Source organism: Arachis stenosperma, chromosome 4 (assembly GCF_014773155.1).
Source record: "Arachis stenosperma cultivar V10309 chromosome 4, arast.V10309.gnm1.PFL2, whole genome shotgun sequence".
Taxonomy (NCBI): Eukaryota; Viridiplantae; Streptophyta; class Magnoliopsida; order Fabales; family Fabaceae; genus Arachis; species Arachis stenosperma.
Window position 1 is genome coordinate 31,173,985 of NC_080380.1, and position 12,645 is coordinate 31,186,629.

Below are 12,645 nucleotides of genomic sequence, written 5' to 3' on the forward strand. Positions count from 1 at the left end.
GCGTCACCGGTGTCAGCCCCGTCACCCATCCCTGACCCATACCACTCACCTCCATGACCGCCATGGTGTGTACTAGCACCAGCAACTGCAACAGCCCCTACACCATCCCCGCCAACGGGCCCATGCTGATCGTCGTCCTCGTCGTCACGGTCAGGACCAGGGTGGTCCGCAGCAGCACGCCCCCTCGCCCTACCTCCCTGGCCATATGCCGAGGCTCCAAAACCTCTGGATGCACAACCTGAAGTACGTCGGGGCTACTGTACGGCATCCATATAAACTGCACAAAGAACTCTCCATTGTCAGGGCAAACTGTTGGACCCAACTCGAAAAGTTTGATTAAATAAAGAAACTTATTAAGCAGCATACTCACCTCCCTGTCCTGTAACCGGCCTATCCTGAGCCTCCATATCTGCACTCTAGGACCCTTCTCGCTCCCGGAAGGGTTGTAACCTGACCACCTGCACCATACACATGTGTTACATCTACTGAAATATGTGTTTAGAGTATGTGATACACTATTAATGAACACGGAGTTATGTATGTTAAATTGAAATAGAGAAGGCGTAGTAGAGTACCTCGAGGCCAATGGCCAGCTGAACGTCTCATACCCTGCAGGCCTAAACCGAGGAAAGCGCCAAAAGATCCAAGACTGAAGTAGCTGAAGTGGGCCCGCTAACTTGACGACATGTTTGTTCGCCACTCGGCACATGCACCGGTACAACCATGCCAGTGCTGCAGAAGCCCAGCTGTAGGTACCCATCTCCTCCAGCCTAGCTACGTACGGAAGCCATCTGATGTGAATGCGGTTCCCGGACTTGTCCGCAAACAGCTGCGTGCCCAACAACATCATGATGTACGCACGGGCATATCGGCGCACAGTCTCCTTATCGGCTCCCTCAGGGCACTCACCAAAAGTCTCCTGAAACCAGCTGCAGTTCACTGCGTACTTCTGAACCTGGCTAGGAGGAGGTATCACTCCGAGCAACTCCTGGAACCACACCCAGGCTGGACAGCCACCCTGGATGTATATCTGGAACTCTGATAGGCACCCGCTCACGTAACGCCCGTCCACTGGAAAACCCAGCTGGTATGCCACGTCCTGGAGTGTGATCGTGCACTCTCCGAACGGCATGTGAAACGTGTGCGTTTCCGGACGCCATCGCTCGACAAATGCACTGACAAGGGCCTCGTCTAACCGGAACCATCTGTCGTTCAGCCTTGCAAGATGGTATAGACCGGCCATCTGCAAGTACGTAACGTATCTGTCATCGAGTCGCATGCCCTGCTGCCGCCGCATGCTCCTGATGCATCGCTGAGGCTGCGCATGAAATCAACCGCATTGTTAGAACCAGCTTAATAACCAACGACAAACATAACCAACACGATAAATCATCAACCAAACAATATACTAAATTAAAACGCATAAAAATGCATGAACAAAAGCCACATGCAAAACAAACCCATAGACAGCATAATTAAACCGCTAACATAAAACAGCGTAAATAGAAACACTAACATAAAACAGCTAACGAAAAACCATTAACATAAAACAGCTAGCATAAAACAACTACCACAAACCACTAACATAAAACAGCTAACATAAACCACTTACATGAAACAACTAACGTAACCAATAATATAAACCACTAAAATAAACCACTAACATAAACCACTAACATAAACCACTAACATAAACCACTAATGTAAACCACCAACATAAACCACTAACATAAACTACTAAAATAAACCACTAACATAAACCACTAACATAAACCACTAACGTAGACCACCGACATAAACCACTAACATAAACCACTAATATAAACCACCTAGATAAACCACCAACTAAACCACCATCTAACCCGCATGCAAAACCACTAAGTCACATATACCACTAGGTCGAACTTATCTCCGTACTAACCTCGTCGTTGATGACCCCGGCTATATGAGCAACTCCGTCCAAGCGATATAACCGTGCCGGATCGTCCCCCATTAGCAGAGTATACCGTTCAGGTCTTCGTCGGAGAGGATCTGTGTCGTTTTCTCTGAGATTTGGTGGGGTAGGGAAAAGGAAGAATGGTTCGAATGAGGCTGCTTCGAAATCCTTAAATAGCCGAATCACTACTAATTCGAACCAAAGGAGCCACACCAAGGGAAGTTCGAACCAGGTTGGTTCGACTTACTCACATTGCACTCTTAGCCATAATTCGAACTAGGCTAGTTCGAATTATGTTGGATTAGAGTTCGAACCTCCTTGGTTCGAATTACTTGCATCGTTCTCTCACCTTAATTCGAACGGGACTGGTTCGATTTACTAAGGAATACAATTCGAACCATGCTGGTTCGAATTACATAAAGATAGGTCTTGGCTCATTGCTGAAACGAATTTCACTTTGGCTTATTTAGGTAAATTCCAACTTTCCTTGGCTTATTAGGATTTTTTGTCCTTATCTAAAATTTTAAAAAATTTAATGTGTATACTTTTATATTTAATTAAATACTAAATTTATTATACAAATAAAAATAATTAATTTTGATGTTTGTTATTTAAATATAATATTCTCTATATATATAATTAAATATTAGAATAAACAAATTTATATTAATAATTATAAAATTAACTCAAAATTAATTTTTTAAAATAATTAAATTTTAATTCGAATTATTAATCACAACATCAGTACTTTTTACAAATTATATATATATATAATATTAAAAAAAATAAGTGAAAATATAGATTAGAAAAATAAGTCATGAAAATTAAAACTAAATAAAATAAACTAAAATAATATATATAATAATATTTTTTATGTGAATAATATTTAAGAATTATTTTTAATTATAAAATTTAATATTTTTATAATTTTATAAAATTATTTAAATTATTTCATTCTATTAATTTTGTTTTGTAGAATAAAAAGATAAAGAGAGACAGAAAATGAGAGAAAAAGATAAAGAAAAAGAAAGAGAGATAGAATTTGTTAATTTTAGAGAAAAATATTTTATTTTAATTGTAATAAAATAATATTTTATGACACATTTTAATTTGTTAAATTAGTAATATAAAATATTAATTATAAGTTATATATAGAGTGGGAAGGATAGAGAGATATAGAGAAAAGGAGTTTATTAATCTTGGGAGAAAATATTTCATTTCAATTTTAATGAGAGTGTCATGTGATATATTTTGGTTATTAAATCAGTAATATAATAATATAATTATATTTTAATTTTAATATTTTAATTCTAATTTTAATTTAATTTTAGTTGTAATTAGAGAATGTTATGTTATATATTTGATTGTTAAATTTGTAATTAGTTATTGATAATGATATATAAGAGAGATAAAGTGAAATGAGAAATGAAAAAAATAAAAAAAGAAATTGAGAGAAAGAAAAAAATTTTAATTTAAAAAAAATTTAATTTTAATCATAAAATTAAAAAGAATAATATGTGATATATTTTAATTGTAAAATTAGTAATAAATAATAAATTTTTGATGTCGGAAAGAGAGTTTATCATTTAGACTCAATAAAGTGAGAAGCGGGAAAAGTCAGTGAAGCCATGTTTTGTTTTTATTTTATTTTATTTTATTTTTCCATATATATATCATATACTAGTAAAAAAAGTTATGCAAGCGTTTTCCATTTTCAATAAAGGCATTATTTTTGGCCTCATTCCTTAGAGGGAAATAATTCAAAAGCATGATGAGTTGCCCTGCAAAGCATTGCTTTTATGCGTTTATAATTTAAAAAAAAAATGTAGGAGAATAATTAATCAAATTTCCTAGGAGTATAATTAGATTTATCCTTTTAAATTAAGGGATTTCTTTCGGTATTTTATAAAGATTTTTTTATTAAAATGCCGATATTATTATAAAATTATTTATCTCAAAAATTTGATTTTTTTAGTTGTTTGCATAAATTTTTGTATAATTTTTTATTTGTCTTATTAATTTTTTTATTTTTTTAAATTAACAATAATTAAATTATAGACATTTTTATCATAAAATTTCTAATATTATATAATTTATTATCTCAAAAGTTTAAGTTAATAAATAGAAGTATATGAATGATAATATACTTTATATATACCTTTTATATATTTAATAGTTGTGATTTCACAAAGTTTAAAAAAGTTTAAAAGTATTTCAAAAGTTTATAATTTAGTAGTAGAATATATGATTAATTTTGAGACACAAATAAGTAATGATAAGGATACTCAAAATTTTATGAGAGAATACTATAGGAACACCCCCTTAGGTTAAATTAAAGTTCACATAAACAATCCAACCAAAAATCTTAAATGGCAATGTGTCTCTCCACTTAGGTCAACTCTTTCATTCATTTCTTCTATAATAAATATGAGACATATCCTTTCATACCAAGTAAACGGAAAAAAATTTCCTGTTAAAAAGTTATAGTCATTTCAAATATTTTATTTTGGCCAACTCTTTGATATTTAAAAAAATAGACAAAAATATATAGATGTATATTTTAATTTTTTAATAAATTATTTATACACACTAATATCAAATTTTATTGTTATTTCTATTTTTTTGTCGCCTGAATAATTTTTTGTCAATAGTATCTGTCAAGTGACTCTGTACATGATATGATTTAACTTTTTTGATAATACAGTAAAAACTAAATGATAAATTATTAAATTTGTTAAATTTTAATAATAATAAAAGAAATTTACAAGTGTTTTAGGATTTTCATTCTTTTCCTTATTTCTCCAAAATTTACTTCAAACATAGTCCTATCAGCTATTTTCGAGTTACATCCCTTAATCCACATCTCTTTTTTGGAGAAGGAAAAAAAATAATGAAGACTCTAAATAATTTATAAAATTATTTTATTTAAATTTAACAAATTCAATCATTTATCATTTAGTTTTTAATGCATTGTCATCAAAACGGTCACGTCACACAATGTACAGAGTCACCTGCAGTTATTATCATTGAAAAAGTTACTTAGACGACAAAAAAATAGAAATGACAATGGTGTTTAATATTGGTCAGTATAAATAACTCATTAAAAATTAAAATATATATCTATTTACTGTGTAAAAATTTATGTGTACTTTTATTTATTTTTCTTTTTTATTTTGATGCTAAAATTATCAAACTTATTTTATAAGATAAATATTAAATATTTTTATATTTTTAAAATTAAATATTAATTTTTAAATTCTTTTAACAAATTAAACACCAAAGTTTAGATATTGTAACAATGAACTTTTATGATTATTTTTATTTTTTCAAATAGTGAGAGAAGAAGCATATAAAATGCATAATCCAACCTAGATCCTCTAAAAGAGATAACAATGAATGTGCATGGTGATTGGTCATGGCCCCTCCATTGAATGAGTATGGAAGCAGTCACTATCAACCTCAAATCCCTAAGCACATGGAATTTTAGTTTTACTGCTCCCAAATGCAAAATAATTCATCATAGGGAATCCAATCATAACACCTGAGATTGGTACCCTCATAATAGTGAAAAAAAAAATCTTATCAAGACATATATATATAAGTCACAAGATGATGACCTAGATAATGTTCCTTCATGTACGGAAAGAATAATAATATAATCCATCTCTAAACAATAAAAAAATGAAACTAAAAATATAAATATAAATATTTAGGAGAGAGAAGATAAATAAGAGGTTGAAATCATAAATTGATGCAAATTGCAAGTTGCAAGGCATAGCTATCTCTATAGGAAATGAGCACTAATAAGTTTGATTGTTGGTTCATTTCATTTTATGCATATCTTGATTACAAGTACCTGCAAAGAATTTGTCTGGAATATCTTCTTCATTGCCCTACATTGGCTCATGTTTTAGGACTGTCTCTTGTTTTTATTATGCAACTTTCTGGTCCCCACTTCAACACAATTAAACAAATTCTATAATATTTTCATACCTTATACATTCTTAAATAGGTATTTGCATTAATTTTATTTTTTAATAATATCTAAATTTTATTATTAGAAATTTGATTAATTTTATTTAAAAAATATAATTTTCTCATTTACTACATATATTATAACAAGTCAATTCCCTTACTTACTTTAACACTTAGATTTTACGATTTTATTTTTAAAAATAAAAATAAAAACAATGATAAAATTTTTCATATCCACCCATCAAAATATATTCGCAAAAAAAATATATTACCTTTTTATTAGATAAATTCCGTTAAACTTCACATATATTTTTCTTATCTCCAAAACTTGAATTTAAAACTATTTAAAGACTAAATTATGTAGTATTTAATCTAAGTCTATGTTAATACTATTTTATATTTAATTGTTAATTATTGATTAATAACCAAAATAAATAAACCAAATAGACTAGATGTTACAATACACAATATTCATACATAATATAATAATGTGAACAATCTCTCTCTCTCTCTCTCTCACACAACATCAAAGAAGCACTCACACATATGCAGACACATTGGTGCTCCAGCTTTTCCTTTGCATCCTTCCATCACAGCCTGTCAAAGCTGAATTATTAACCCCCCAAATCCAAATATCATTAGTTTCATATATTTTTTTTTCTTAAAAAACAAAAAGAAATTAGAGCTCTATATGTGTTGGTTTCTTGTTTCTAAGTTGAAAGAAAGGGTTGAACTAACTCTGCCAAACAAAGAGATTTCATTTGCTGCTCTCTCTCTGTCTTGTCTTTCAGCTTTTCTTTCTCCAAACATTTTATGTACTCTACTCTTCTTGGATTCATCCCTCCTTCTTGTGTTTTAAAATGATTTAAGGAAAGAGGAAACAAAAAAAAAAAAAAAAGAAGAGAATCATGAGATTATTGTGCAAAAATGCTACCATGAAGAGGGAAAAAGATGTTCAATAAACTTCATCAGAGGAAGCTTCAATCTTGCTACTTCTTAATATCACAGGTAATAGTTAATCAATTACTCCAACATATCATGATCTTTTAATTTGCATTAACATTTTTGTTATCAATTTTCTTGAATAGGATAAAAAAGCCTAGTAGCTATTTTTCTCTTTCTTTTCTTTTGTTTTCATAGATCCACATAAAATGGCTACACACCTAATGTTCCATATTTCATGATTCTTTCTTCTTCTAATGTTTTGGTTCCACTTTTGAGCCTTTCAATGCAAATTCTCTCTGTCCCCTCTCTTATACTTTTTTTTTTTGTTAGTACAGGTTCCCCTGTTTTGACAAATTCTTTAACTTAGCCAACAAATTAGTACTATTACTATATATGGCTTGAATCTATGCACCAAAAAAGGCACCAACAAAATCTTATTGCATGTTATTAACTTATATGATATTATGAGGCTTAAATTATGTCTAGTTTCTTTGGGATTTTCCTATATCCTATATATCTTTGTTCTTTAGGAGTTTCTTGACTTTCTTCTTCACTTGAAATTCAGTTGAATTATGATATGACTTTATTACCTATTCATTGGGGTCAAAACTTTCTTAAGATCTGAATTTTCAGCTTCCATCAATATTTGGTATCTAGATATTAAATCAAACTCTCAAACATTTGTGGCCACCACTTGAATTATCAAATTAAAAAAAAAAAAACCTATTGATTGACATTAATTCCAGATTAAGACATGACATGTTTCATTTCTTAGTTAGAAATTTTAATTTTGATTTTTTAGTATATATAATTATATATGTACATTTTTTTTTTCAGGAATGGGAACTAAAATTGAGTATTCCATAAATCTTCTAGCAACCTCAGTAGACAGCAAGAATTTCACTAATGATGCTGGTGGGGATGTGTGGGAGCATTTTCAGAACAAATCACTGACTAATAACAACAACAAACACTTCAACAAAATTGGAGACAACAAATTACAAGATTCCATGGATATGATTCCTGACAGGAACAACATTGAATCCATCAAAAGGACAATGCAGATGCATGAAGACATCTTCAAAAACCAGGTACCATAATCATCTTAATTACATCTTTTAACTTCTTTGGTTGTAGATTCATGACCATAAATGATTGAATGAGAGCATTTCAATTTCCAAAAGAGACTTTTCATTTCTTTTTAGGAATTAATCCACTGTATGTAATATGATTGCTTCAAATGTGCAACCATAGTTTCCATTTTGGTAACTATTTTGAAGACAGAAATACAGAAACATGTGAATTTTTTTGTCTCAGTATTTTTTGTCTTGAGATATTTACTGAATATAATCTTATAATATTTCTATATTGATAACTATCTTAGGATAGAAATACAGAAACATTTGATTTTTTTTTGCAATTTTATCTATCTCGGTATTTTCTGTTTTGAAATACTTACCGAACATAATCTTATAATGTTTCTATACCAATTATTGTGACATCATCAGCATTAGTGTAATGATAACTTAAGTAATGCTGGCATCTGTATCCATGATCATAGTTTAATCATTCTCATTTTATTAATAATTTGTTTAGAATTTCCTAGCAGCCACCCCATGTGAATTCATTATTGCCAATGTTGTTGAATTCTCTTACCAAATCCCAATAGAGAATTCATTATAAATAATTGGAATCTGTATATATAGGTAAGGGAACTTCACAGGGTGTACAGTGTGCAAAAGATGATGATGGATGAACTCAAAAATGAAATCAGACAAAAGAAACTTTGGAAAAACTTTCAACAAAGTTCAGTCCACAATAATGTTCAACCTTTGAGAGAGGATCTATGCTCAAAGGAAAGGAGTGGAAGCTGTTCTGCTTCAGGTGATACAATGAGAAAGCAAAAGGGTTTTGATCTTGAAAGGCCTCTTGCTGAGGAAGTAGCCGTTTTCGCCACCGCCGACGAAGCTGAGGCTGCAGCTGAGGCAGGAACAAGAAACAATGATGATGAAGAAATGGAAGTGGATTTGACATTAAGCATTGGAGGAAGCCATCATATTAACAAGAATAATTATGATACTGATAATAATAATAATAATAATAGTAAGAACAAGAAGAAGGGACATTGCATGGTTCCATTAGGATTCTCAGACTCATCAAGAAACAATTATGGGAAAATTAAGGAGCTTATGAATTCATCTGTGTCTTTCCAATCAGATAGAGATTGCAGTGACCCTACAACACCAATGAGCAGCTCAAGTGTCACATATGATCAAGAAAGAGAAAGAAAAGGGCCTCATTGGCTTTCTCAAGGTTTAAAGCTTAATTAATTAATTGAATAGGCCTTTAATTTTTAACTAAACTTGTTTCATTGTTGTATCCTCTTTTTTTTTTTTTCCCTCTCTATACTGAAGAACATGGACCACTGAATTTATATGGTTCATGTGTTCATTCCTAGATTAGTTTTCTTTTTTTTTTTGTTTAATTTATCCCAATAATTATGGATAGACTCATCATCATACACCAACTTCTGAGTGGCCTTTATGTAAATAGGTAGAGTTAATTAGTATGCAGTGCATCTTAAATTATAATTACTTTACTTTAATTTCATTTCTTGTCTAACATGTTACTTTGAAATCTAAATGTTGTTATGTGAAGGCTTAATCAATCTATAAGTACTGTTGGGAGCTTGCTGTGAATTTTATTCATACAAGGAATGTCCATTCTTACTATAACTGTATCACATCAAAATATCATCCCATTTTCATTTCTTAATTTTGTTGTATGAATATTATTTATATATATAAAAGATAGTCTTGGTTCTGATTTATTTTCAGTTTCAAGATTTTATAATAGATACAATGAAAACAAGAATTAAATTAAAATAAAATAAAAAATATATAAGGAAACGATTCATTTCATAAATATATTTTTTTATCAATTAAGTAATCAATAAGAAAACAATTACTTTTATTGTGGTAAAATATATAATTAAATATTTTGTATAGAGTAAATTTTCATAATAGTTTTTAAGATTCAAGTCATTATCCATTGGGGTCTTTGATATCTCAATTTAACCATTGTAGTCTCCCAGATACAATTCCAAGCACTATAGTGATTTTTGGGCATCTTTTAGGTGATGAGTCAACTGCTGCAGTACTAACGTGACATTCTCTTACCACACTGAATGGTGCAACGACTAGCTTAGCTGATAACATTGCAATTTAGACCCAATTTGGTTTCTCCCTCTTTATTTAATCCTAATTTCTTAAATCTTTGCAGTGATTTTGTTCTTTTTCTTCATCCATTTCTTCACATTCTTCTTCTTTATATGAATGATGGGTGATGGTAGCACTGCAGTTGGAGGCTTTATTCGCTCACCATCTATTAGGTACTGGACGAAAATATAAAATAGAAGCAAAAACTCGCGGGTGCTAGAATAGTAAGGTTATGGTTGTCGTCCTATTCTCAGGTAGTCTAGAATATATTCAAATCCAAACAAATCATTTTTTGGTTTTCCTAATTATAATGTGAGTTAATATTATTACTTGTGTTGACATTATTATCTGTGTTGTTATCAATTTTTATTTTTGTCATGGTTCTTTTCTGAGATTTCAGTGAGTTTGTTATATGTTTGATTGATTACAGACAAGTGGGAAGAGATGGTGTGAATTTTTTTGTGTGGACAGAAACTTGACAGAATGAACCGGTTGAAAAATTAGAATCTATTGGAGACAATAATGAAGTGAATATGAACTTTGATTGGAGGCTTAGAAGGTTGGAAGAAGATGCTAGGAGTCAAACATTAGTTGTCTAATTTTTAGTGATACTTGTGTCTGTAGTGTTGATGTCGATCCTATATTGTAAATTATGAGTCAAAAGAGTTAGTGGTTAATATATGTTGAATGAATGATGAGTGAAAATACGAAAATCTGTTATGGAATAAAAATATACCGAATGGTCTTTGTTGATGTAATAAAAATCTGTTTAATCAAGAATTTAATGTAATTTCTTCATTCTAGAAAAAGAAAAGTGTGTTAGAAAAGACAGCATAAATAATTCAAAACATAAAGCATGATAATATTAACATAAATGTTATGGTTCAATCCAAATCATTCAATCACACATAAAGTATCTATCTAATAGTAGTGTGCTAAAAAAAGTAGCCCCAATCAAAAGGTTTTACAAAAAAATATAATGGATTATATCAAAGCATATTACACTAAAACAGAAAGTCCTATACACATTAAATTAAAGCCTTTAAAGTCTTCATTTCTTCTTTTTTAGAGTCTTAAATTCTGAAGTTGGGACAAACTTCATAAAATTAGCAAATCTTGATACAGTTCCTAAACTAGCACCTTGTATGAAATTAACTGGACTAAAGGTTGGTGGTAGAGAGAATCTTCTTAGAAACAATTTTGGAGGCCTTATGAGTCTAGCCACCTATATCAATAAAAAAAATTATTAACCATCAATCACCTATTCACATGAATCAAATAAAGTTGTGTATGTAAATATTTAAAAACCTATTGATAATCTTCTGGTTCAGAGGCAGTAGGCTAAGATAAATTTATCTGCAGAGGTTGTGTATAGGGCTGGCAATGCATACCCTACCCGTCGGTACCCAACTTGGCCTAACCCGTTCGGGTAGGGTAGGCTACCCGACCCGCTGTAGGTAGGATAGAGATCCGTCCAGGTATGCCTGCGGATAAGACACGGTACGGGTTTAGGGTGTACCCTACCCGCACCCCATATGCAACCTATATATAATACATATTTTATAAAAATTAGGTATATATTGAAGGAGATGAGAGTTAAACCCATAACCTCTCTCATGTAATGACTACACTCTAAACTCTACCCTATTCGCACCCCATATATAATACATATTTTATAAAATTTAGGTATATATTGAAGGAGGTGAGAGTTGAACCCACAACCTCTCTCATGTAATGATTTGCCATAAGTGAGCAACCACTAAACTAGTTAGTTAATTTAGTAATTTAGAGCATTTGTATATTTATAAAATCAACATAAAATAAAATTTGATATTTCCATGGGTAGGGTAAAATTTAGAATTTTAGGGTGCGGGTAAGGTTAGAGTTGAGCAATTCTCAACCCGCAGGTAGGGTAAGGTAGAGTTTTAATGAAATTTTCAACCTGCGGGTAGGGTTAGGGTATGGTCCAAACCCTACCCTACCCTACCCATTGCTAGCCTTAGTTGTGCATCAGAACCAGTTGGAGCATTAACAAGAGATTTCGCAACTTGATTATTGTCTCCAGTACCTTGGTCACATCATGTTGAGACTGCTCAGATGTAGGAACACCTTCTTCATTTTTCTTGTTCTTAGTAGCATTAGTCCCATTTTTCTTCTTGCAGCCTCTCCTTATATGTCCTTTTTCATCAGAGAAGCTACATATAAATTTCCCTTACTGCCTCTTTAGATGAACTTTATCTCCATGACGTTAGGATTTTTGCTAGTAAAAAATTTTGTAAAAATATAGTCGCGTTGTGAGTATAGATTCTAAACCAACAGAAAATTTCTTCGTACAAATGTTTTGGTTGTCACAAGTAACAAACCCCTTTAAAATTGATAACCGAGTATTTAAACCTCGGGTCGTCTTCTCAAGGAATTGCAGGGAGGTATGTTCTTATTATTGGTTATGCAAAGGTATATTTTGGGGTTTTCAAAAGGGTTGAACAAGTAATATAAAATAACAAATCGTCAAAATAATAACTAGTAAAGTTCTTGGCAAGGTATGAGAACTGGAGGTCCTATCCCGGTTAT

The 12,645-nt window shown here is 31.3% G+C and overlaps 1 protein-coding gene across 1 annotated transcript; it reads left to right on the forward strand.

Moving 5' to 3' along the window:
• Positions 1 to 6,400: 6,400 nt before the first annotated feature.
• On the forward strand, positions 6,401 to 9,561 carry LOC130973239 (uncharacterized). Its single transcript, XM_057897681.1, has 3 exons — positions 6,401 to 6,919; positions 7,694 to 7,947; positions 8,563 to 9,561. The coding sequence occupies exons 2-3, from the start codon at positions 7,696 to 7,698 to the stop codon at positions 9,184 to 9,186; spliced, it is 876 nt and encodes a 291-aa protein (XP_057753664.1). The 5' UTR covers positions 6,401 to 6,919; positions 7,694 to 7,695; the 3' UTR covers positions 9,187 to 9,561.
• The last annotated feature ends 3,084 nt before the right edge of the window (positions 9,562 to 12,645 follow it).

Coding starts and splice junctions, on each gene's coding strand:
- LOC130973239 (XM_057897681.1), top strand. CDS start 7,696: ATGGGAACTAAAATTGAGTATTCCATAAATCTTCTAGCAACCTCAGTA. Junction 7,948..8,562: donor AAGACATCTTCAAAAACCAG/GTACCATAATCA, acceptor CTGTATATATAG/GTAAGGGAACTTCACAGGGT.